We start from the raw sequence: 27380 nt of genomic DNA, 5'->3' as shown, positions 1-27380 counted from the left end.
ATCAATCTTCCAAGGTTCGATTTAGCAGATCTAGTAAGAACTAGGGATGTAAAAGATTAACTGGTAGGGACTGGAGCAGCTCCCTGTCCACCCTGGGTCGGGAGCTGCTTCAGACCCTCCGGGCCTGCCAGAGCAGCCCGTCTGTGACAAGCCCACCTGTTCCCACCCCCGCCACAGGTTACACACTGGCTCCCTGGGAGCCGGCTGTAGGGCCAGCAGCAGGTCCCGTTTCCAAGGAAGCTTCACTGCAGGCTCTGCAGGATAACGCTTATTTAAGCGTTATACTGCGGAACCTGCAGTGCATGTAACCCTGACTGCTGTGATTTTTAGTGGTTATATGGTTACATTTTTAACTGCATTTTTATATTCCTAGTAAGGACCCACTAAATCAAATGCTGAGGGCACCCCTGTCAACCCCAGTACTCTTTGGAGTCACAAGGAGTAAGGGAAGTCGACGGTAAAGTTTCTCTCATTGACCTCCCACAAGGGGGCCACCTCAGAAATTCAGTTTAAGGCATGTCGACTACAGCTACGCAATTCTCCTACCTGGAGTTCCATATCTTAAGTCGAATTTCTGGCACAGTGTACACTTAAGTGGCCACTTACTTTGTTTTGTGCTTAAAGCCTGTGAATAAATGCAGGATGGAAAGGCACAAGTCACAAGAAGCAGATTCTCTTTCTGCCCCAAGCTGTCAGCAGCACTGTGAAAGCTGAGCTGCTCCAAGAGTCATTTGAAATGCTGCTGCTCCAACATAGGGTGACCAGATAGCAAATGTGAAAAATTGGGACAGTGGGTGGAGGGTAATAGGTGCCTATATAAAGCAAAGCCCCAATATCAGGACTGTCTCTATAAAATTGGGCATCTGGTCACTCTGGTGCAGCAGCAAGTTACAAGCAGACAGATGTGGAGTAGGCAAGTTGAAGAGAAGAGAAGAGAAGAGAAGAGAAGAGAAGAGAAGAGAAGAGAAGAGAAGAGAAGAGAAGAGAAGAGAAGAGAAGAGAAGAGAAGAGAAGAGAAGAGAAGAGAAGAGGGAAAAGTTATGGAGCTGTGTCTTGCATTGCAGATCTGTGTCTTGCATGGAGGAAAGGGCACCTCAGAAGGGTTATCCCATCTCCACTGCTGGTGATTGTGCAAACCACAGTGGCTTTGTATTACTTGAACTCCTTGCTGGAAACACAGAATGAAGGTGACCCTAGGAAAGTGAGCATTGGTGTGGGAGTCAAGCTGTGCTGAGTCTTAAATCTTGGCTCCGACTGTGATTCGAGATACAGACTTGAGCCTTGGTTTCACTAGCTAAAATAATACCTCCTTGACCGTGTTACATAAGAACATAAACGTGGCCATACTGAGTCAGACCAAAGGTCCATCTAGCCCAGTACCCTGTCTTTCAACAGTGGCCAATGTCAGGTGCCCCAGAGGGAGTGAACAGAACAGCTAATCATCATATGATTCCTCTCCTGTCATCCATTTCCAGCCACTGACGAAAGGGCTAGGGACACCATTCCTAACATCCTGGCTAATAGCCGTTGATGGACCTAACCTCCATGAATTTATCTGCTTTTTTTTAACCTTGTTAAAGTCCTGGTCTTCACAATGTCAAGAACAGGAATTAGTTAATGCCTGTAAAGATTTCTGAAGATGTTAAATATTCAGTGTTAGCATAACTCCATAACTAAGTTACCTGGGGTTTATTTTAAGATGCCTTGTCAGCATGGTATATCCAATCCCTTCTCCAAAGTTGGCTTTTCTAAATATCAGGCATTCTGTCTCTTTTTCTAGCCTTAATAGATCTTAATGGATGACACACATACTGCAGTTGCTGACTTTTCAAAAAAGAAGTTTCGTTTTACTATATAAATTGGGGAGAAAAGTTTTGGGGTCAAACACTGACTCTCGGAAGGAGGCAGTCCCAGTATCAGTGTGAATAATACCCCCATCACTTGTCCACAACAGTGACGTAGTTTGACTGTTTCTTGATAAAAACCAGTAAGACCTTCCGTCTGCAGACATCTTGCATTTTGTTGAATAATTTTTCACACAAATACATGGCAGCTTGTTTTGATTATGTGCATGCCATATGTTAACACATTAATATGGAATTAAAGAATGGCAAATCTATCCCATCAGGGGAATTTCAAAGCTCCAAACCCTAGGGCCTCAAATCTTCAGCATGAGTGGAGTTGTACAATGTTATTACATTGCATTGAGATGCAAAGATTGCTGAAAGGACTGTGATTTAGCATTTACAAAACATTTGTCGTGATCAACTTAATTTTTTTTTCTTTTAAGTGCTCCAAGTGGGTTAAACAATTGGGTGCCTGTGCCGTTGGTAAAACCAATATGACAAGGAAAGAATGGGGAATGACTGACAGTTAAATGGCCCCTCAATGAAGGATTTCTGTATTTCATGAACAAGGGCTATGGAAGCAAGAAAAATTATAGTGCATAAGCAATCAGAGTGTAATGTACTGACTAATGCATATGGGTGTATGTGTGCACTGCTGACTTTTAGTAGATAAAAGCCCTTTCTCTGTATAATGTATTCCTTTAGCCTATATATGGGGAGCACAAGGTCCTGTATTCTATTTCCATTTCTATCTAGGTAGGCATTTTTAATGCACTCATCACCATGCTGCATGGACATAGCATTTATGGTATTGCTGATGATCATTATGCTTACAATACCGTATAAACAGCCACATAGTTTTGACAGTAGACAGGCGCAACCCTGCTTTGCTAGAAAAATGGGGAGCGGAATTCCCATTTTTCTCATTTCCTTCTATTTTGTCTCGGGGTAGCTGTGTTAATCTGTAACTTTAAAAAAGGTTAAAAAATGATGAGTGGTCCTGTGGCAACTCAGAGACTAACAAAGCAATATAGATGGTATCATGAGCTTTCATGGGCACAGCGCACTTCTTCAGAGCTCTTGCTCCATATTTGTCAACTGAAGAAGTGGTTGTGCCCATGAAAGCTCATGATACTATCGATTTTTTTAAGTCCCTAAGGTGCTACAGGACCACTTGTTTTTAACCTTCTATTCTGTGTCACTCTAAGATTTAACTGTGCAGGGAGTCTCCTTGGAAGTTTGCTCATGAGCCTGCCAGTGCTGCTTTGAGTACAGTCTAGGGGGTGACATGTAATTCTGTATTAATGCAAATTGCTTCCTCTCATCTGCTTCACCTCCCCCACTTGATGGACAGCACTCCCAAACTATGCATTTCTTGCATCTCAGGTGAGCAACTTGGAGGGTGTTTTACATCAGTAACCCATCTAATACTTGGGAAGTTGGATCCACTCATAGAAGAAGACAGGTAGTTGAAGCAGGTAGATGAGCTGACCTGGAATTTCTTCTGGCAGCGGCTAAACCTGTTTAGGGAGTCAAAAGATAATAGAGGGTCAGGTAGTTGCTGCTAAATCCTGAATGAACGAATGAGTCTGACTCTGTGATATCTGAGCTCTTGCTTTTGGGGAAATACGCAGTCATGACAAGGACTTTCATTTAGGATGATCTAAAATCAGTTTTGTCTAGGACAGTTAGAGGGATTTGGAGCCTGCTGGTTTTTGGTCCGTTTAATCCATCCATTTGGTGTTTTGTATCTGTTTTTTATCATACTGTCTGCATTTGAAATTTGTTTAGAAACAAACCCAGCCATTGTCATGTCGATCCTTTCAGACCCCAGCTTAGTCCAGACTCAGCTCCAAACTTTGGCCTTGATTCTCCATTCACGCCCGAATGGAGTAACACCAGCATAAAACTAGTGTAACAAAATGGAGAATCCAGCTCTTTGTGATGGATGGCTTCTCCGTCATGGGCCAAAACACAAACCAGATCCAAACCCTTTCTGTGAAATCTGGAGAAAGTTCAAATCCCGATCTGAACTGTGTGACTCAGGTCCATCTCAACTTTTGCCATGCATAATTTTTACTTACAGAAGGAGCACTGTATTCTAAAAAGCAGTGAGTCTGAAAAGGACCTAGGGGTCTCATAGCGGTCAAATATTGCAGTATGAGCTCCTAGCAGAGCTGTTAACATTCATAGGAAGGTTCAAGGCAACTGCCCCAGGTCCTGTGCCTTCAGGAGCCCCGCGGGGTCTAGGGCAGCCTGGGGAACTAGTGGGGGTGTGGATGTCTGGAATTGGACCTGACCCCAAACTTGCCCGCGGTGGCAGGAAGCAGAGAAGCCTTGCCCCAGCCCGTCCCGCCGGCTCCCAGATGAGTTTCTTGGGAGAGGGGGAGGGAGAACAGCTCCCTGCCCTCACTAGTGGTGGTGAGAAGCGGAATAACACAGCTGGGAGCTGGCAGAGTGTACCGGGCCAGGGCCCCACCCTTAACCCCAAGCTTTCTCCCCCATGTGACACAGTCCAGGGGTTTAGTGGGGAGCCTGGCGCTAGCAGCAGCGGTTGGGCCTCCTCCCCACTCACCCTCAATGGGAAGTGGAGTGAACCAGCCTAGCCTGCTCCACTGATTCTCAGTCACAAACCCCGCTTCCTACCATCTGTGAGTAAGAGGGACTGTCCCATCCTCAGGCTGCTCCGCTCCGGGGAGTGAGCTTGAGGGAAGGGATGGTATAGGGGCAGGAAGAGGCAGGGTGGGGCCTGGGATCAAGTGTGTGTGTGTGTGGAGGGGGGGTTGTCCAGGGCCTGCATCCACCTATGGACAACCCTCTCTCCCAGTGTAATGTAGTGGTTAAAAAGGGCCAATGTGATCTTGAGTATAAATGGGAGTAGGAGGAAGGAGATGATTTTACCTTAGAATATGGCATTGATGAGCCCAATATTGGAATGCTCATCCACTTCTGGTGTCTACATTTTATAAAGGCTGTTGAAAAACTGGAGACGATGCAGGAAAAAGCCACCAAAATTATTTAAGGGCTGGAGAAATATAAAGAACGTAATCTGTTTTATTTCTCAAAAAGAAGATTGGGAAATAACTTGATTAGTGTGGGAAAGTGGTGGGTTCACCAACTCTTGATGTCTTCAAGTCACAAGTAAATCCCATTCTAGAAGATATGCTTTAGTCGAGCACAAGTTATTGGGTTCGATACATATATAACTGAGTGAAATTGAATAGCTTGTGATGTGCAGGAAGCCAGAGTAGAAGATAAGTTAGCTCCTTGGGGCCTTAATCTCTATGAATCTATTTTACTGAATCTGAGTTTTCACTGAAGTCGATGGGCCAGATCTTTGGCTGTAGCTAAGGCCGCTTTGCAATGCTCATATGTCATAAAGGGCCAGTGTTGGCATGGCTAACTATTCAGCATCCTCAGACACCCTGAGGCGGGATGGGGGCAGAAAGGAACCATATTAGGTGTGGAAATAGGCAGAGCTGGAGCATGATATATTCCAGCTAAATAGCCCCTAAGGAACTACTGTAGCTAAAATAAGCCAGAGCAGCCTTTTGGCTGCTCTAACTTGCACTGAAATCCTGTTTGCAAGAGGATTCATCCCAGTGGCTTTACTTTGAAGTTACACCAGTGTAAGTGAGATCAGATCTAATTACACTGGACATAGCATAGCTCTAATATTAGGATGCTCACCTAACACAAATCTTTCTGAGAACCTTACAAAACCAGATAAGTGGTGCCAGGAGGAAATCATTTCTCTTAGCTGTCAAGCTGCTTGCGGTGGCTGAAGAGTGAGTACCAACCTCAGGGCAGATGGTTAAGAACCAGAGCACAAATCCCAAATGGATTGTGGATTCTATACTTGGATTTCACCAATCAAGTGTAAACTCCTCAGGTACTTCAACAGTCTAAACATGAATCAGAGGCAGTCCCCGTGGGTATCCCGACCTATCTTGCCACGCAGGTGAGCATGTCTTTGTGATAGATAGTCCCTTAGTCCATTGTTTCTGTACAACTGGTCTATGGGCCAGTGCTAGTCCCTGAGATCTCCCTGACACAATTTAGGAAGGCAGTGAGCCAGTCCCTGGTACTAAAAAGATTAAGAAATACTGTCTTGGCTCACCGCAGTATTCAGGTTACTCCACTCCAGAACCAGTCACTTATCCCAGGTCTAGTTACCTTAGACCTAACACCAAGCACAATACTTGGAGCCAATCCTATAATAATTAGATGTCGATTTATTCAGAAGGAAATGAGAGCTACTTACAAAGCTAAAGCAGATAAATACACATAGATAAATGAGTTACAGTCTTAAGTGTCAACAGGTGATAGAAGCTTCTGTAGCAAGCAAGCACTACAAATCCTTTTGGGCCAACCCAAACTAAGCAGCTTGACTTCTCTTGCTTATGCCTAGAAAGCTTGGTCCCCCCAGAGTCCAAACAGCCTGGAGATACAATTACTTCTTATTAGCCATTTTTATTGCCTTTCCATCCACTCTCTCAGCTCTCATGTGCTCCGAGCTGTGAACTCAGCTGATGAGAGTAATTCACTGGGGTGGGAGGGTGGGTAGAGCATAACAAGATGTATTGTTCTCTTTAATGCTCCACAATAGTCTGGTGTCGATGGGCCTTCCTTGCTGGCCAGGACATTTAGAGTCACGCCATACAAATGTGTAAAGATTGCCTGAGAATATGGGATACAGATGCTGTAAGGGAGGTTAACGCATGCAGCAACTCCCAAGCATTCAGTGAAGCCTAAAGTTCACTAAACACATTCCTATGATCCCAATATCGGCTTTAACAAGACTAACACCGACCAAGCCAGACCGATTCCAGCTATGTATTTGTTGGTGTCCAGTTGAGACATGGGGACCTTGTTGTGAGCTGGGACCTGGTCTGCCAGCCATGCACTACTCTTTCCCCAATTTTCAAACCTCAAGGCCCTGATTTTAATCCAGGCTTCCTTCTGTCTGGCAGAAATACAGGTTCTGTTAAATGAGCCTTCAGGTGTACCCGTCGAAATACTAAACTATCGGATCTGCAGGTATACAGCGAATGAGACTGGACAGGTAATGACATTGCTCCCACACTGTTAAATGAGATCAGGCCTGGCCACAGAGTTTGCAGGGCCCAAGGTGGCACTCTGACAGTGGGGCCCAGATGGTGGATGCCACGGTGCAGGTGGAGCCCTAGGAAGTGGGGCTGGGGAAGGAACTGCCCCCGCCCCTCCATCCTTTTGCAGTGGCTGGGCCAGGAAACTCCCCTCCCAGCCCCACTCACCCGCAAACCCAGGTGATTTTTGCTTGCCCACTGGTGGTGTCGAATAAAACATCAGCCTTTGCGGTCACTGCCCCTTCTTTTAATTGATCTTGAGTTCCCAGTGGTTAAAGTTAGGGTGAGCAGAGAGGAGCGCAGATTTCCTTCCTCTTCCTATCCTGGGGAAAGGAGTGTCTTTCCCCACCACCCCTTCCTCTTCTTCAGTGTGTGCAGGGAGAGCTGTGCCTCCTCTTTCAGTTTGCTTTTACCATTTGTCCTGTTCCTCTGCAGCCACGATTTCCTCACTGAGTCCAATTAAAAAGAGACACCTGTATAATATTATCAGCCCGCCGATAAGGCCAGTGCACAGAGAAATGAACCACACGCTGATGTTAATTTGTCACTTTTGAATGCTCCTTAAAACAGACCTAAGAAAGTGGAGATCACATTTGCCATGCTCTAAAGATCTATTCATGCGGTTCTCCGGGGCTGTCACTAGCAAGTGTCACTGCGCCAGAGATATTATGAGGTGTTCTCTGATAGCCGACTTTGCATTCTTTTCATGTGCTGCAAGGGGGAGTGGTATGGCCCAGGCAGCCTTGTGAATAGCTCCAAGACTGTGCTGTCTGGTCTGTGCACACTTACGTCTTGTGTTCACTAGCCCTTCAGAGCAAACAGAGGCCCTTCAGCCCTTGGTACAGGACATCTCTCATGATGAAGCAACCTGCTCCTGGTTTTAATTATAAATGGCCTCCTGTGTAATCACAGGGCCAAATCTTTAGGTTCCTGCTCAGTTTTTACTCAGCCTTCAGGGTCTGGTTCAGTGGGAATGTCACCTGAGGAAAGACTGCAGGATTTGTCCCATAGAGGCTTTGCTTTTCGGAAATCCTGAGCACCCACAACTCCGGCTGAGTGAATGGGAGCTCCACGTACTCAGTCTCTCTACCAATCCGTGCAAGGCACTGACAACAGCCCCTTGGATCATCCATTCCCCCATTCCTGCCCGTTCATTGCTTAGCACTCTTTCTGCTTCTGATCCACAGTGGCCCACTCACCCTCGGACTCCACGTGTGGTTACTCTCTCGGCCTTCGTTCGGTAGTTGGCTCCGAGCCGCCTCAGCGGGAGCTGATTGCTTCTAGGCTGCAGAAGCCTAGCCCCAGGCTTGTGTTGATTTTAAGCTTTGCTGTCGAGGCAGAAACACCAAGCTGCTGCTGTGCATTGAATGTCATGTTAGGGAAACACCCTCCGACACTGCCCAGACTGTGCTGCGGGGTGTTTGGGTGCTTGTGTTTGTTAAGGAGGCAGCCCCTACCGAATACCCATCTGCTTGCCTTCCTTCCCAAGGGGGGGGAGGAAAGCCTCAATATCAGGGCTGCCAGATCTGGTTCCAGTATCCAGCCTATTAGCCCATCAAAAGGCACCTGAATGGCCCATTTGGGCAGTCACATCCCATCCATTCCTAAGGAGCCCATCATCACTGTGTCTAGGCACAGGCCTGGCCCTAGGGCAAAGCAAGCAAGGCAAATGCCTTTGGCCCCACACTTTTGGGGCCCCGCGCTGCTGAGTATTCACCATCCACCAGCCGGGCCCGGGGCCTGCTCCCAGCATCCTGCCTTGGGCTCTGCAAACCCTTTGGCCGGACCTGTCTAGGCACCAGGCTTTACTGTTGGTATAGTTCACGGTGGCAGTGCCCTGACTATCTCAGGCCCTGTCTGCCATGCAGCCCTGGGAGTTTTGCTGTGCATTATGGGATGGACCAGGAATTGATGCTGTCAAACAGGAATCCGACTGTGCAAGGCCTCTCCCATGCAGCTGGGGCTTGAGGACAGGGCACATGCCAACCAAGCAAGGGGCTCCACCACACCAGTACATTGCACATAGTGGGCGCCCAGGTTTCAGGACAAGCTGATCCATTCCCGAGGCTGCAGCTTAGAGAAAGCGTCCTCCCCCGTCTCCTTTCATTCAGCATTTGGGCAGCAGTGATTTCGGTGCTACAGGTTGAACCTCTCTAATCTGGCACCCTCTGGTCCAGCAACATCCGTGGTTCAGTATGATTTTAGTTAGCTGGATGGCTACTTATCATGGGTATAGCCAAGTTTCTCACAATCCCATAAAGTTTATTTACAGCCACCAGTCCTGGCTGTCAGTGTTCTGTGCTGTTAGCTAGCTCTAATTAAGCCCTAACTCCCTTCTCAGAGCTCAGTAAGCAGTGGACGTGTTGGTAATGCTGCTAGACCAGCGTTTCTTAAAGTGTGTTCCGTGGGAGGCAGTTGGAGGTGTGCCACAGAGAGAACAGAAAAAATTCTGCTCTGCCACCCCCTGCAGAGCCCATAGACAGCTCCCACTGTGGCTACCTCCCCTCCCTTCCCCCCAGCCCGCAGGACGGCCCCTGTCCCATGTGGCCTCTGGTGCTGCACAGCCTCTTCCTCCTCCATGTGTGCAGGCAGCCGCTTTTACAGCGGCCACTGCTGCTGGGAGGGGGAGGGGTGGCCAGCGCTGAGGAGCCGCTCCCGGACCTCGGCGTATTAAAACTGCCACCTGCGGGGAACCTGGCTCAGGCTCTGCGCCTCACCCTCCCACCCCCCACCTGAGGCGCACTCGGGCTCTGCTACTCACCAAGCGCTGCTGCTCTCTCTCCTCCGCGCCCCTCCCCAGCCTGCTGGGGAAGTGGCAGAGTTTAATCTGGTGGGGTCGGTCGGAGTTTTTACTCCCCCCCACCCTGCCAGTGGGAAGCCTGGCCTGGTGCTGCAGCTGCACTGCCTTCCCCGCTGTATCGGCGGGGGGAGGGAAGGAGAACTGAGCTCTCCCCACCCCCCACCCGCCTCAAGGAACAAGAGCATGCTCCCTGGTGACTTTCCCTGCCGGAGCAGGGTGCCAAGCCAGGTAAGCGTCCCCCCTCATGCCCAGACCCTGCACCCAAACCCCCCTCCCTCCCCTCCCCCTGCCAAGACTCTGCATTTCCAGCTTGCTCTGACACCCTGCCCCAAGTCCCCTCCTGCACCCTCCCTCCTGGCCAGACACATGACCTTAGTTAGCATTTGCTTTTTATTTTTTGTGATCTACATTTTCAGTTCCATGTACCAGACTGTTATTAGGGCAATCTTCCTGGGGAGGGGGTGCGATGTGGCGTATTTTGACCCCCAGGTCCGGTGGTGGGGGGGTTGTGGTTTTTTTGCTCAGCAAATTTTCCCTGGGGGCTTTTTTTTTTCCTTTGCTCAACAAAAAAATCTTTGGTGCTTCCCATAAAAAAAAATTGTTTGGTGTTCCTCAGGCTTAAAAAGTGTAAGAAACACTGTGCTAGACATTGCTGACCTCCCGTGGTCTGGAAAATTCTCTGGTTCGGCACCAGTCAGGTCCTGAGGGTGCCGGACTAGAGAGGTTCAAGCTGTAGAAAGCAAAGATGTTCCATTGGATTATTGCTTCTTGGTTTGCGGTTTTGTAGAAGTGGCCTTTGATGGAAGCTAAATAAGCAGCCAACGAGGGCACTGTGTGGAAGGAAACGCTGGAAGAATAGCACTGGTATCACATCCCTTGCCCACAAACTGGCCTTCAGCCCCCGTTGCTCCAACTGCCCTGTCCCATTTTCATCCCAACTGCCTGCTGCGGTGTATGCGGATATTTTCCATCATCCTTTTCTACCTGGTCTGTCGGGTCTTTTGTGTGCTTTTATCTTTCACGATGCAGATTTTACAGGGAGACCAGCATGTCTCAAATTGGGGGTCCTGACCCACAGGAAGTTTGGGGGGGCTCACAAGGTTATTTGAGAAGATTCACAGTATTACCACCCTTTCTTCAGTGCTGCTGCCTTCAGAGCAGAGTAGCCGGAGAATGGTGGCTTCTGAATGAGGGCCCAGCTCTGTAGGAAGCAGCACAGAAGTAAGAGTGGCAGTATCATACCAGGCCATCCTTACTTCGGCGCTGCTGCTGCTGCTAGCTCTGCCTTCAGAGCTGGGCTTTTGGCCTTGCAGCTGCTGCTCTCCAGCTGCCCAGCTCTGATGGCAGCGCTGCTGCCAACAGCTAGGCAGAAACAAGGTTAGCAGTTACCTCCACCCTTTCTACAATAACCTTGTGATTTTCCCATTCCTTTTTGGATCAGACCCCCTACAATTACAACACTGTGAAATTTCAGATTTCAATAGCTGAAATAATGAAATTTACTATTTTTAAAATCTTATGATCATAAAATTGACCAGAATGGACCATGCATTTGATAGGGCCCTATCCATTGGGCTGCTCTGCTTTTTTTCCAGTGTGTCTAAGGCAGAGATTTTATTAATGACAAACAAGCATCCTCTGGAAAGTTAAGTCCAGAAATTAATAATGAATTAAAACGAGCACAAACATGACTAATGAGCTCTTTATCTATTAGCTCACACGAAAGGAGGTCACGGCTCATCCGTTCTCACCCTGAACTGCAGTCAGCTTAACTGTTAACTTTCAGTGCTCGGGTCCGTCTTGAGATAGGATCCAAGCTGCCACTTCACTTGTCCCTGCCAGAATTTTTCGCCCTGGGTCCTAGCCAGGTGGGCCAGCCCATTTGTATTAGTGAGTTCCTGCCCGCGAGAATCAGAGTCACACCCCCTCAAAGTCTCATCCCTTCCAGGCCTCTCCATGCAAGGAAGGAAGGGGCCGATTCCATAGCACGGAAAAGGCCAATAATTTTGCGCAGCTGTGACAAAGCTTAGGATGACTGAGGAAAGTAATCTTGGAGAGGACTAGCAGAGCTTAACTTCAGTCTTAAGCCTCTGCGGGGACGCTAAGCCAGTAACGAACCTGGCTCTGAGCCAAAGCCATCTCTGCATCTATTGTTCCTTTCCCTTATCTGCCTTGCCAAGGATTATCCCTTCTTATCTGATGGAGCAGATTTTTAAAGAGGCCCCACCCAATAACAGGAGTGCTGGAAGCAGAGTCTCCCTTCTACTCACCCCACCTCACCCCACCTTGCTCCTGCCTCACTGCAGCAAGGGGCCAGAAAGGACATTTTGGTTTTGTCCAGGATGTTGTCAGAAGAATGCAGAGCGTGTAACCCGCAAGGGAGGCGCTAACCCTGCCGACCTCGTGCATTGTATCAATCAGATGCTTCCTCTCTGCGGAAATAATGAGCAAACACTTTGCATTTACTCAGATTACTGGTGCTCCCTGAGGACGATGGATGAGTGGAAGCCGTACTGGCGGTGGCCTGCCACCACACAAAGCAGCAGGCACTCGGTGCCTTGCAGGATTAGGACCACCTGTGCCTGTTTCGTGTCATTTATTTAGCACGCCGCCTTTTATTTCCTCTGCCCAGTGGAACACCAAATCTGACCTCCCCTCTTGCCCTGGGGTTGGCGGAGTGGGGAAGTGTCGTGGCACCACATCTCAGCCTTGCTTCCACTCTGGCAGGTAGGGTGGCCCCTGAAGCTGATGTCTGGCTTCCCTGCTGGGCAACATAATTGCTCCTTTATTGAGTATCTGTGTGGTGGCAGAGCGGCAGCTGCCTGGTGGTGCCAGCTGCAGAGCTCAATGCCGGATCTATGCCATTATGAGGAGCCCGCTTCACCTGGCCTCCATCAATGTCCGTGGCTGCACAGACAGTGCTGTCATCACGCGCGTGCTTCGTATTGTAAAGTCATTGTTGAATCGTATGAAAACAGAAAAGCCTTTCTCCTCCCCCGCCCCCAGCTGGGTGGCTGCACAGGACTGTGAGGAATGCTGCTTGTGCCCCAGTCCAGGGAAGGGGGGTGGTAAAGGATCCGAGGGGTGTGGGGGGGTCCCATTTAGTTGAGAAAGGCATGGGCGAGGGGCTGTCATCATTCAAGCTTAAATGAAATGAGAGGAATTGTGCCATTTTTACGATTCTGTCCGAATCTAAGGCGGGTCTGAAGAGGTATCGACTATCTGTCTGTGTATCTATCTAGATACCAGGGATGAGAAAAGCATCACCCATTATAGGTTAACTTGCCAGTTCTGGTTCACTGTTAACCAGCGGGGACTGGAGCAGCTTCCCGCCTGCCACGGCCAGGGGGCTGCTCCAACCTTGTGGGAGACCTGCCACGGAGAGGGGCTGCTCCGGTCAGCTGGAGTTCAGGTGCCTTGCAGGCATCCAAAACAGCCTCTGTCCACAGGGAGCCCAGGAACGTGCTCTGGCTAGGTTACGGGGGTGGGGAGGGTGATCTCCTGTTTGGCTTTGACAGGTGGGGGAGAGCCACTCCAGATCCGCGGGGGGGCTAAAGCAGCACCCCCACCTGCACCCCCTTTAATCGGTTAACTAGTTAAACATAATGTTTAACCGGTTAACCAAATAAATGGGATTTTACATCCCTATTAGATACTCATCTAGCCCCTAACATTACAGCATCCAAGCACTGGACAATGACTAATGGATTTTATCCTCTCAGCCCCCTCAGAAGTCGGCAAAAATGACCCCCATTTTACCCAAGGGGAATAGAGAGACTAAGCAATAGGGATGTGACTAGTCGACTACTCAACTAGTTGCTCCCCCTCCCCCCTTTGCTGCCTCCATATCAGAGGCTGCAGGGGGGAGCCGGCTTAAAAGCCGATTCCCCTAAGCACCATCTCCGCAGAGGACAGGGGAGGCAGAGGTGCAGCAGGGGAAATGGCACAAGCTGGGACAGCTGAGTACCAGCTTGCGCCTGGTTCCAGACCGCAGCAGTTCTGCTTTTTAAATGTAGTAAGAGCCTGGCTGCTCTTACTACATTTAAAAAGCACAGCCACAGCAAACTCCCTTATCAACTAATTGAGTAGTCGATGGAAATTCCATTGACTATTCAACTAGCTTCCTAACCTCTATTTACATCGCTACTAAGCAACTTGGCCAAGGTGAGGCATAAGAAGTCTCAGTCAAGAACTGAAATCAGGTCTCTGGAGACCCACTCTACTTCCTCATTAACTAGCCATCCTTCCTGCCCGGTAACTCAGGCCCTGCCCATGCGTGGGGAACAAATGGTTTGAACTACAACTACAGCTAAACATGGCTGTTGTTATTTTATGATTTCTGGTGTGGTGGGACTTAAAAACCACAAGCAAATATCAGGGCCCCACTTCATAGTACGGATAAGTAATCCCTGCTCTGGGTGTCAAGATGTAACGGGCAAACGAAACAGACAGACTGATGTAAGATACAAATAACCGTATCAGCAGAAGTCTCAAGTTGCCACTTGCCTCACCAGTGCCAATGAGCTCTGGGCTTCATGGCAGACGTCAGTTTTAAGGAAGCATTTCAGAGGGCAGGGTATCAGCTCTATGAATGTGGATTAAGAGTGCAGCAGTAGCTGGACTCTATTTAGGGTGGGCTACAGGAGGGATGGGAGTTGTTCTTGTGGGTACAAGAACTAGACATTGGGACACCACGTACCCTAGCACTGCCACATATGTCCTATACAACCATGGTCAAATCACACAATCTCTTCAGGCTAGAGTCATTCCTGGTGTACCTCTTTTGACTCCAACATTTAGCTGGCTTAATCTGTGTTAAGTGCCAAGTCTAGAAATTGCAGTACAATACCTGGGTCCCCAAAATAGTAGGATCTGCAGTGTAGACAGGGCCCCAATCCATATCAGCACTGGTTAGGGCAACCATCCTAGTAGCCACAGGCCATAGCCATGTTTTAATGCTGTTGTAACTAATACAGCTGTGAGCCCATAGGCCTTGTCAACACTAGCCTTTTTCCCCAGAAAAATTCAACGATTGCTAACATTGGCATAGCAGTGCTATCAATGGTAGGAGCTTGAATCTAAGGAAGATCACAGTGACATGGTGGTAAACACTTGCGGCTGCCAATGCCATGTCTACACTAGAGCTCCTCCTGCCAGTGGAGCTGGTATGGAGAGAAATTTTAGAAGGAAAGGGCTGATGTTAGATACAGGCAGTCCCCGGGTTACGTACAAGATAGGGACTGTAGGTTTGTTCTTAAGTTGAATTTGTATGTAAGTCGGAACTGGTACATATTGTAGGGGAAACTCTAGCCAAACATTTCTCCAGAGCTCAGTTTTATTCTCCCACACCTCACTTCCCTCAGTCCTTTATTCTCAAGCTGAGATGTCTGCTGAGAAAAGCCGCTCCACGTCTCCCTGGTCTGCTGGGGGGGGGGGGAGGGCGCTAGCTTCGTGTCTCCCTGGTCTGCTGGGGAGAAGCAGCTAGTGCGGGGTTGCCTCACCCCATTTGTAAGTAGGGATCCGATGTAAGTCGGGTCCATGTAACCCGGGGACTGCCTGTATAGTCAAGGATAAGGAATACAGTGCGAAAGGGTCTCATGTTGCTTCAGGAATGTGCACATCCTGGCTAGGGAACTTAAGTGGTAAGTTAGCGATTGATGCTCCTGTGAAGGGCACTTTGCAAGCTTGCCTTCATTCTCCTCTTTTCTCCCAAGTCCCAGGGTCAGACATGCGCTTCTAAAAGTTAATGGGAAAGCTTTGGAAACTAAGATTATCAGAGCAGGATGAGAAAACAGGGCATGCTGAGTCTGAAGTAAAGACAAGCAACTGAAGGCATGTTTCCTGCCTACAAATAAATGAAGGGGAGGTCTAAAAAGGACAGGGACCAGCTATTTTCATTAGTTCACAAGGGGAGAATCTTACTTAAACGAGCTGGTGCAACTAGAAGAATTGCTTAATGACTGGAGTGGAACAATCTCATAGGGAGGCTGGGAAATAGATATTCTGGTTAGATTTCACACCCATCTAACAGGATACAGTAGTTCAGCAGCTGTGATAGATACATCATCCCTATAATATAGCTGGATATAGTCAGGGATCCGTCAAGAGGACCTGTCTACTGTTACTGACACAGTAAATGTTCACTAAGAGTTCCTAAGCATTGCTAGCCCCATGGTAGTAACCACAAGGAAGGTTGTTGGCAGAGCGGTCCCACTGGAAACTGGACAACATGAGTCACCTGATTTCAGATTTTGCTACCAATGTGACCCTCAACCAGAGTCACTCAGAGGTTTCCAAAAGGGGCCCACTTTTAAGTAAACAGAGGATGTTGGTCTTCAGCTATGCCATTGAAGCTCTGCATTGGTTCATTGTGTCCCCTTCTCATATACTTGTAATCTCTTCTGCAGATCTCATTGTTGGGCGTGTGTGCATTGCTTAGTGCAAGGGGGCCCTGAACCCTAGCAGGGGGGTCTCTGGTCGCTACCACAAGGCAAATAATAATTCATTCCTTTTTTCTTAGCTATCCCTAGAGCAAACCCCTATTCTCTGTGGCTTAGGTGCAGAGGGAGTCTTGTGACACATGCACCCCAATGGGTTACCCTTACATTCTGTTCCAGCCCCTCTTGACAGGACTGTCTCTTTTCTGAGTCCCTGGGTGAGGACGTAAGAGATTTCACTGCTAGCACTAGGGAGCCTCAAGGGAATACATCAAACCTAAACTCACAGATCTCTTTCCTTCCTTCCAGCCAAAGCTTTTGGCCAAGGAGCTGCTCGACCTGGTGGCATCTCATTTCAACCTGAAGGAGAAAGAATACTTCGGAATTGCCTTCACAGATGAAACGTAAGTGCCACCATAAAAGCACGGGAAGCAAATCTTAGATCATGAGAAGGTTAAATGTTGCCTTCTCACACCATACACAAAGGGCAGCATGAAGGCCTATTTACCACTTAAGCCCTTATGAGGCTAGAGACTTACATGGGACTTAAGAGATGTATCAGCCTCATATGGCACGGGGTGGAGGATGCCATTTATTGTGAATCAATCATCGTCTGCTACTCATAGAGACATTAATGATCCTGTCCTTGTCAAATGTTAAATGAACTCTTGTCATTTGGCATTGGCAAAAGGTCAGCTTAAGCAGTCTTGGATTTAAAATCTAGTTGCTTCTTCACAATCATTATCAGTGAGACGGAATTGTATAATTAACTCGTTAACAGGATTATGCAGACAGGCAGATTCAACAGTGATGATTCATGATTTGCGGTACAGAGGCAAAAAATCCTTTGAAATCACACTTGTCCCAGTGATTTTAAGGTCCTCATCTATGTTTCTTAAAAAAGCAAGGGGAGTGAGTAGAGGGAAAAAAGAAAGGGATTGCAACTTGAATGTTAAAAAGAGATGTTTCAAAGGGTGTTTAAAATAGAAAATTACAGTGAAAACAGGGCTCTGGGGATTTGAACTCCCCCAAGCTATGATGAAACCCAACACAACAGCATGGTGCATGTGCGAGAGAATCAGAAAACAAAGTGGCGGATCATAGTGTTTGTCCTCTCCTGGTGCTTTTCTTAAAACCCAGGCTCCTGGAGTAATGTGGTGATATCACATTAAAATTCTAGCCCTTGTGGTTTTAGAGAAAAGCTTGAAAATGTGAACTCTTAACAGCTCAAAAGGAAGAAGGCAAATAAATACACAACTACTGTGCTGTGTCCACGCTTCAGTATGCTGATTAGTACTGTCTTAGGGCATGTCTACACTGCAGAGCAAAGTTCGAATTAAGATACGCAACTTCAGCTATGTCAGTTGACGTAGCTCCACGTTTCTCAAACTGTGGATTCTGACCCCCCAGGGGGATCGCAAGCAACTTAGGGGGGGTTGCACCAACTTAGAGGGGGGTCGCGAACAACTTAGAGGAGGGTCACAGTATGACAAAGTTTGAGAACCCTGATGTAGTTGAAGTCGAAATAGCTTAATTCGGCTTTTTGGCACTGTCTACACAGCAGGAAGCGGAAGGAAGAACACTCTTCCTTCAACTTCCCTTACTCCTCATGAAATGAGAGTTAGAGGAATCAGAGTAAGAAGCCCTCCAGCTCGACATTATTTCGAAATAAAGGCTTGCTGTGTTGACGTGCATTTTGTTATTTTGACATAACGTCAGCTATTCCGAAATAACGCTGCTATGTAGATGCACCCTTAGTGTGCACGCTCTTGCTTTCTCTCTCTCTCTCTCTCTCTCTGTTTGTTTTGTAGCCACCTGTTAGTTTTTGTCTTATACTTAGATTGTAAGGTCCTCAGGGCAGGAACTGTTGTCTTGTTCTGTGTTTGTACAGCACCTGGCGTGGCGGGACTCTGGTCTGTGATTGGGCCCCCTATGTTTTACTACCATACAAATAATAAATAATAAAAAAGGCACCCATAGGTGTTGTTTTTAAAATGTCATGATTTTAAGGCAATCTCACCGTTTTTGGATATTTGGGGTTGGGAAAGCTGCACCTCTAAAATCCAGGATTCTCTGGTCTGACAACATCTGTGGTCCGGCATGAGCACAGATGTTCCAGGATGAGAGACTTCCGGTGTGCTGCAGGGGGGTGGGAGCCCGGGAACTGGTGTGCAGCTCATCTGGGCTGCAAGAAAGGGCAGGAGCTGGTGCATGGCTCAGTTGTGCTGTAGGGGTGCAAGGAGCCAGTGTACGGCTCATCTGGACTGCGAGGGGGAGCAAGGAGCCAGCGCGTGGCTCGGCTAGGCTGCGAGGGGGGACAAGAAGCCAGCACGTGGCTCAGTATGTCTGTGGGGGGGGGGAGCAGGAGCCGATGCGCGGCTCATCTGGGCTGTGGGGGGAGGCAGGGAGCTGGTGCATGGCTCAGGTGGGCTGTCAGGGGAGGAGAAGGAGCAGGAGCCTGTGTGAGGCTCATCTGGGCTGCAAAGGGGGGGCAGGGTGGCGGCGTGCAGCTCAGCTAAGCTGGGGAGGGGCCAAGAGTTGACGCATGGCTCAGCTGATCTGCGAGGAGAGCCAGGAAGCCCAGTGGGGGAGGTCGGCAGGGAGGGAAGTGGCAGCAGGGGGCCTAAAATGACTTCTCCCTGGTCTGGAAAAGTCCCTCATCCAGGACCAGTAAGGTCCTGAGGGTGCCAGACCACAGAGGTCCAATTGGTAGAAAATGTATCTAGCCAACCCAATTTCACTTTCCTGGCTTGACGGACAAGCAGAATAGAGGGAGCATGAAATGAGGGAGGGGTCTTGTGGAAAGATAGTGCAGGGGACTAAATGAAGGGGGTGTAGAAGACTGCGGTAGATCAGGGAGCTAGGTAGAGGATAGATCTACCATTCTTATCCTGCACCCATGTCCAAGTGGCATATGGAGCCTTTGTGGAGTAGTGGTCTGTAGTCTGCGAAGGAGATGTAATCCAGATTACAAGTGTGACTTCAAGCATATGAGTGTGCAGTGGGATACCCGTGCTTAAGTGGCACACGTGCAGGATTGGGGCCTGAATAAGGATAACCTGTTTGGCCCCAGCACTCCGCCCTGCTAAGGGGTTGATTGCACAGCTGGGGGAGAGCTTAAAAGAAGAGTTTGTGCTTAAAAGAAGAGCAGCAAGGAGACAAGGGCACATTTCTGTAGCCACAGGGGAACTCACTTCCTTTACTGTGTGTGTGGTGTGTGTGTGTGGGGGGGGGGAATCGATCTCTTTACCTCAGTTGCTAGGCCACTCCGTGTGCAGTGCCCCAGGGAACCAGAGCCAGCAACGACAGCTGCCGCCCTTGTTCTCAGGATAAAGGTAGTGACGCTATTCCAAAGGGAAAACACATGGCACAACGGACGGGGATTGAAAATGTGCAGCCAGCCTCAGAGGCACCAACTGGAGAAAGTGGAGTTGCTGTCTACTCCCATTGTGATGTAGGGGGGAGGGATTCCCCTCGGAGCATGGGCTGATATTAAAGAGGAGGTGATGTTGGCAACTAGATCAACAGGCAGATACGTCAGTCACCTGGGAAAACGAGGCTTAAAAACCCCCAGTTGAAGTTAAGATCTAGGCTATGGAAGGGGAAAGTGCAAGAGACTGACTAAAGTTGTCAAGCAAAGTGCTCAGAGCTTTTGGGAGCCTCTGGCAAGGAAACGAGAGTGTCTGGATGACCACCACGGTGTGTTATCTAGACTAGGATTTCAAGCAATGTTCCCTGTAAGCTGAGTACGTGGGAAGCTGTCTGGGAGAGATTCTGATGCTGCCCAGCTGATGAGCAGAGTACCCACAGCCGACAGCATGTGTTTCTATTGTGGTGCACATCCGCACATGCCTCGGTGCACATAACACAATGTATTCTGCACATGGATGGAAAAAATTAAAGAGAGCATAGATTTCATGTTGGGAAGCGGGATCCTGGTGGCTAGCTTGATGGTACTAACACCTTCTAAAAATCTAGACAAAATAAAGCGAGATCTACTTAACGAGACAAGGCCTGGGGGCTACCCTAAATCATAGGTGCTGGAACTAAGGGTGCTGGGGGAGCTGCCACACCCTCTGGCTTGCAGTGTTTACAGGGCTAGCAGTTTGGTTCAATGGCTTCCAGCACCCCCACGATAAAAATTGTTCCAGTACCCTTGCCCTAATTCAAGGGAGCTAACAGCTGTCTGCAGATGCCACTGCCCCTCATGGGCTACGGCTACACTGCTGGGGTTTTTTGTGGAAAAGATATGCAAATCGCGCTCTCATTTGCTAAAAAGCCCTGGGTAGATGGGGCCATTTGTTGGGAAAAAAACCCCTTTTTGCACGATACCGTATGCCTCAAAAATCAAGATTTACAGGATCTTGCGAAAAAGAGTTTTTTTCCTGACAAATGGTCCCGTCTACACGGGGCTTTTTAGCGGCAAAACTTCTTCCGCAAAAAGAATCGGAAGAAGATATGCAAATGAGAGTGCGATTTGCATATCCTCTTCCGCAAAAAAATGACAGTGTAGCCATGGCCAGGGAGTGCTAACCATTTCAGCAAGGCTTCTTGCCTACTGGGGAAATAGTATTTTTCTTTTTAATTAGTGCATGTGTAGCACCAAAAGATGGAATTGAACCTGGGACCTCTGGAGCTTAGTGCATGAAAGCCAGCTGCTTTTCAATTAATGCTGTATGGCAAACTTGTTCTCACTCTCTTTGAGTGGTCTAAGTGCCACTACATGGGACAGTGAACCACACCCAGTAGGTGTGTGGGTTGCACATGCACTGCTTTTCCCTTGAATTTTAACAGTCTTTTGCCCATGGGTCATACAACCAGAAACATTTAACAATAATAATAATTTAATAATGTATTTGGCCAAACACGCCCAAACAGGCAATTCTGCTATTAAGGTAGCTGGGACTTGGGAGATTTGAGTTTTGTTCTTTGCTCTGTCACAGACTTCTTCTGTGACTGTGGGCAAATCACTTGAGCCCCCTGGGCTTCGATTCCTCCAGCTGTGAAATGGGGGTAATTTTTCTATGCTCCCTTCCCCTGTTCTGTGTTTAGGTGGTAAACTATTCAGGGAAGGGACTGTCACTAGACATTTGTGCAGCACCAAGCACAATTGGTAGTAGGTAATAGCCAGGGCTTCTGGGTCGCTCCTGTAATACAATTAGGAAACATTTAATTCTGAACATTTCTGCCATTCTAATTCCAGGATCCATACCTACGTTCTCTCCCTGCCATATAATTTCTCTGATTCCAAGAATTCACTTCCTTGAATGGAGTTTATGCTTACGCTGGCTGAGGCAGAACAGGTTCTGGTTCTTAAATAGACTCTGAGGTTGGTTTAGCTGTAGTTTTAGAAGGGGGGGGGGAAGCAATGAAGTATTGCAGCAATTCTTCAATTTAAGAGTAGAAAGCTCTTTGAAAGTAATTTATTTATAAATGATTTGGACTGGGAATATCATGACAACTTGAGAAGAAAATCAATGGGAACAACCTTTGCGTTGGTGACTTAATAGTTTCTTCTCATAATGTAGGGTCGTTACTGCATTCAGCGTGACTAAAATTAGATTGTCAGACTATTATGAGGAAAAGACGTACGCCCCATATTTTAATGGTCATAGAGATGCTAACAGCATTAACCATTAACTGAGGATCAGTGAGGTCAAAACGATGGCATCTTTATAGCAAGTCAGACACATGGAACCAAACACCAACCCTGATATAAAGTCAGTGGAGTTACAGATTTGGCTGATTGGAGAGGAAGGATGTACTTAAGGCATGTACATGGTGGAAAAACTGGCTGCTTTTTTTTTAACTCCTGAAATTGTGACTCTCCACTAACCCTCTTTCCTTTGCCATCAACATTTCCAAAATTCACTGGAGCAAAAAATTGTCTTTGAAATGACCAAAATTCAACTTATTTCCAGGCATATTCGCACCTTAGAGCTGTATGCAGGTCTGCCAAGCTGCCGGTTCTATATCAGGGTTGTTTAGCCCCTGCAAAACCCAAGGTGATTCCCGCACTGCATGCTATGGTCCCAGGCTTGATCCCAAGTAGGGATGTAAAATCCCATTTAATCAGTTAACTGGTTAAGCCTTACCTTTAACTAGTTAACTGAATAAGCAGGAATGGGGAGGGACTGCCGCAGGGCTGCTGCTCTGCCCTGCACCTGATATCCTCTCGCACAGGGCTGCCACTGGTCCCCTCAGCCCCAGCTGCTGCCTCCCTTGGCCCTGGCAGCCCTGCACAAGCCTGCTGCCACCTCCCACAGCCCTAGTGGCCCTGCACTGGGCTCCTGGTTCCATGTGGGGCTGATGGCTCCTGCCCTGGCCTGGGTGCCAGTTAACAGTTACCCAGTAAGCATCACTCGGTAAGAGTTAACCTATTACCCATTCACATCCCTAACCCCAAGCCCACTGAAGTCATTGGGTTTTGAAGCAGACCCCTAACTTCTTACCAGAGTGGGTCCAACTGAGCAAAGAGACTATCTTCAGCTGCATTACACAGGATAGAAATGTGTCTCAGAACCCGCCAGCACCAGGGTGTAAATGTAAACTAACCACTAATTGCGTGGATCAGTGGGTCTCAAACTGAAGTTCGTCCACGATCCGTATGCGCCCAGTGAACACACAGCTCCAGCCCAGCGGGGTGCTAAAAGAAAATCAGGGTCCTGGCTGCCGAACTCCATATACGCTAGGATCTGAGTCTGGGCTGTATGGCGATTATGGGCCATTATGGCAGTTTCTATGTTACTTTACTATGGTGCTGAATCTGCACCTTGAATTCCAGGCAGTTTCTTGGGTCCTCCTGTGAGTTTTCCACTGAAGACAAGGATCTAGCCCTAACTCTGGAAGTCACTGGCTTAATATTGATAGGGTTCTTCTGTAGTAGTTGATGGTAGTTGTAATAATAATAATTGGTAGGATTTTTACAGTGAAGTCATGACTGAACTCTGCCCTGCTGGAATGAATGAATGAATGGGAGTTTGACTTGGAAGGGGGGTAGGTCAGGCTATTAATCCGCAGGTCTCCAAGTGCTTTAGGTATACTATAAGTATAAGGGCATGTCTACGCTGCATCATTATTTCGAGATAACTAGCGTTATTTTGAAATAACAATGTGAACGTCTACACAGCCATTCTGTTATTTCAAAATAATTTTGAAATCATGGACAACTTATTCCGAAATCTGTAAACCTCATTCTATGAGAAATAACGCCTATTCCGAAATAGCTATTTCGAAATAAGGCGCATATAGACACTCTGCTGCTATTTCGAAATATTCCCTTAGCAGGGCCTTTCTAAGTTATTCCTCCCCATTGCCTCCTGGAGCTCTAAATCGAGATAGCACATCTACATTAGGGGAGCCTGCCTCAGACTGAATTTGAGGCTTCCGTGCAAGGTAGACGTGCTATTTCAAAATAAGCTATTTCAGAATAACTATTCTGGAATATTTTATTTTGAAATAAGTCTGTACTGTAGACGTACCCTAAATGTAGATGTACTTTGTTATACAACTGGCCACTAGCCAGTAAATCTTTATACGCAAATCCACCTTGAGGCCAACTGTTTATTGGCATGCTGCTTTTCATGGAAAACTCTGATGGGAGAAAATGGAAACTGTTCCATAAAACTGCAAGTGCCCAGTCTACATGCCAAAATCTATACTCAGTCCATAAAATAAATGTGCCCAATTTCTGTTTGCTAAATGCAATTACATATTTGCTATCGACACAGCAATTTAACTCCAGCATCTCTAGTTGTTGTTGGCTAAACAAGGTAATGCCAATGCCTTCATAGACAACAACAACAAATGATCTGGTTTTCACTGAAAGAATCAACTAAAGAATAATATACAAGCCCCTTTGTCTCAGATTTGCAGTTTGCACTAACATTGGCGATTCCACTGATGTAAATTCTTCAGTGAAAAAAATCAAAGCAGCTAACAAAGACAAAAGCTGTCATGTGCCTTTTATTACATTGTATTGGAGAATCACCTCCCTGCTGGAGTGTCTCAAGGGGTTTTCTGTGCAAGCCATCGAGTAGTACATAAAATACATCAAGACCACTAGAAATCCAGGGCCAGATTTTGATGCCCTTAATTGTGTTGAATAGCATCTTTCTCCACGAGTATGCCAATGAGATGGCTTGTGCAGTAAAATGCTGTGCGACACAATATCAGAATCTGGCCCCTAGACAGCAGGTTTTGACAGCTGTTTGCAGCTGTTTTATAAATATCAGAGTGTGCATGTGTATGCTTGAAAATGAAGAGGGTAAGTGATGATCTGCTATATGGATGTCCTGGCTAAACATTCAAGTGGCAACTGTGAATATCATTTCCCTTGTGAAAGGAGCCACAGAGTTTTCTTTGCACTTGGATACCGTGGAGATAAGCATGTTAAAAATTGCTTTGTGGCTGGTTCTCCTGTGTTTGAGGGAACTTTACATCTTCTTCTTTGTTACTTATACAATATAGGCAGCAGCACACAGGCAATATTAAACATGTGTATTCTTTTACGCTGATTAATAGAGCCTTGCAAATCTGCGGATATCCACTTTATATCCATGGGATATGGATGTGGATATCTGCAGTTCATTTTTGCAGATATGGATGTGGATACAAATTTTGTATCTGCACAGGGCTCTACTTATTAAACAGATCCTTAGGCTAAAATGTAGATAGAGTGGTTCTTTCCCAAAAGAAGTACCCAGCAAAAGTGAATGGCTTTTCTCTGCCTCAGTATTTTCCACTGTGGTTGGGGATCACTGTACATGTAAAGCAAACTTGGATCTTCTCCTTAAATAAACCCATAGGACTTCTACAGCAAATCTTTTATCAGCGCATTGACTTCAATGGGAAATTGGTTCCCAGTGTGTAATGCCATCAACTACTTCTGCTACCACCCTGCAACAGAGGCCACAATAGAGATCGAGGACAGAGGCTACATCTAGACTACAAGCCTCTTTCGAAAGAGAGTGTCTAGACTGCAATCACTTCTTTCGAAAAATCCCTGTTTGCATTCAAGAACGCCTTTTTTCGAAAGAGCACTTTCGAAAAAAGGCATTCTTTCTCGTAAAATGAGGTTTACCATGGTCGAAAAAGCTGCTGCATTCTTTCAATTTAATTTTGAAAGAATGCAGCGGCAGTCTAGATGCAGGGGAAGTTTTTTTGAAAAAAGATCACTTTAAAAAAAAAAAACCTGTAGTCTAGACACACCCAGAGTGGTGGCCTTAAGGTAGCTCTTCCTTAATTTTAAAAATAATGAGTAGTCCTGTGGCACTTTAGAGACTAACAAAAATATATAGGATCATGAGTTTTTGTGGGTAAAACCAACTTCCTCAGATGAACTGGAGTGGAAATAACAGACCCAAGATATTTATAGAACATAAGAACAGCCATATTGGGGCAGACCAAAGGTCCATCTAGTCCAGTATCCTATCTGCCAACAGTGGCCAATACCAGATGCCCCAGAGGGAGGGATCACAACAGGTAATCATCACATGATCCCTCCCCTGTCACTCATTTCCAGACAAAACAGAGGGGGACAGGAGGTACCTGTCAATTGCTAATGAGGCTAATTAAGTGGGCTGGAAGTTTCCCATTCTTAGCTTAGTTACAGACTAACATGGCTATGTCTCTGAGACTTCCATGCTTTTGACAGTGTTACATACATGGGACCTTGTTTGCTGAATGCTTGCTTTTTTTAACAGCAGGTTATATAGCAATGGATATGCTTGTCTAGTAGTTTCAACCTCCTCATATAATGTGGCTTCTGAAGTCCACTGAAAGTTTTGGCATCACTGGGTTCATGTTTCAAGAGATACTGTGGATAAAAGGAACAGAGAATGGGGAAAATGTGCATAAAAAAGAATATAGTCCAAGGTCTTCAGAAGTGACTCATGATTTTGGGTACCTGTGGTTGTGGGCATCTACCATGAGACACTTAAAAGGGCCTGGTTTTTCCCACCCTCTGAAAATCAGGCCTTTTTAAGGGCTCTTGAGTTGGGCACACAGAGTTGCTAGTCACTTTTGAAAATCTTGTTCATAGTGTTTACCCTGGATATGGGGAGTCCATTTGTGTGAGTTGGGGGTGGGTAATTGTTTCAACCCCTAATATACAGCACAAGCTAGAGAGGGAGAGGGAGGGACGGAGAGAGCTAGCTCACAATCAAGAACTCTAGAGAAAATTGCTTCAGTTCCTCATGGATTGTAACTACCAATTTCTGGACTTTGAAGAGGTGACTCATTGACCCAAATGACCTCCATGGCTCCTCTTTCATTGCTATAGTCTACAGCAGTGATCTGTGTTTGATACGGAGGAAGGTTGGTGCAGTGGACTCCAATAGGAGTGTCTAACCTCCTTATGTGTTTGTAAATCCCGCTGGGTGCTGATCTGTATCTCTATGTAACTAAATACTTTTATAAATCTGGCCCTCTGTGTCTGACTTGCCCATCTCTAAAATGGGAACAGTATTGTGAAAAATAATAAGTATTGAAAAAGAGATCCTATGGTTGAGAGGCCCAAGCAATGGCCTGGAATTCAGGAGACCTGGGCTATGTCCTTCGTTCTGTGGATGACTTGGTGTGTGATCTTGGACAAGTGACTGCATCTCTCTCTTTCTTTTCTTGACTGTTTAGACTTTCAGTTCTTCAGGGCAGCGATGTTTTCTCACCATGAATGAAAATTCCTGCCGTTGAAATCAATGTTCATTGGCACTGGGATTGCATCTTATGTGTTTGTGCAGTACCTAGCTCAGCGAGGCTTTGGGTGGTACTGTAATGTAAATGATTATATTTATAGAACACCGCATGTGTATGCAGCACTTCACAAGGTCGACTGTGACAATGAACAGTACCCCAGCCCAGAAAAGTTCATTATGTACAGGCACAAATTAATAATTTAGAGGAGAAAACAACGGAAGCAGGTACCATCCAGGCAAAAGCAAGCAGAATGTGGAGATTGGAGCTGGGATGCTCTGTGCTCTATGGCACAGCTGTGTTTTTCAGGAGCTCTTTGGAGGAGGAAAAAGAAGAGCTTGGCAGGCATTTTTGAAAGACTGTTCCAGGCAAAGGGGGTGGCAAATAAAACGGGATTTTGTCTGACTGGGTTTAGCCAAGAGTGAAATATTAGTGGCATTGGACAAACTCATAGCAATAAGGGTGTTTAATGAAAATCCTGACAGACTTTTAATTA

The 27380-nt window shown here is 47.0% G+C and overlaps 1 protein-coding gene across 11 annotated transcripts in view; it reads left to right on the top strand.

Annotated features, from left to right (window-relative positions):
- Positions 1–27380, top strand: part of FRMD4A (FERM domain containing 4A) — a 567858-nt gene that overhangs the window by 394783 nt on the left and 145695 nt on the right. For all 11 annotated transcript variants that reach the window (XM_075926045.1, XM_075926048.1, XM_075926044.1 and 8 more), the window contains exon 3: positions 16502–16596. In XM_075926045.1, coding sequence (XP_075782160.1) covers positions 16502–16596 — 95 coding nt within the window. The remainder of the gene's footprint in view (positions 1–16501; positions 16597–27380) is intronic.

This window comes from Pelodiscus sinensis, chromosome 1 (assembly GCF_049634645.1).
Source record: "Pelodiscus sinensis isolate JC-2024 chromosome 1, ASM4963464v1, whole genome shotgun sequence".
Classification (NCBI taxonomy): domain Eukaryota; kingdom Metazoa; phylum Chordata; order Testudines; family Trionychidae; genus Pelodiscus; species Pelodiscus sinensis.
The sequence above is the reverse complement of the archived record's forward strand: the minus strand, read 5'-3'. Positions and strand labels throughout refer to the sequence as shown.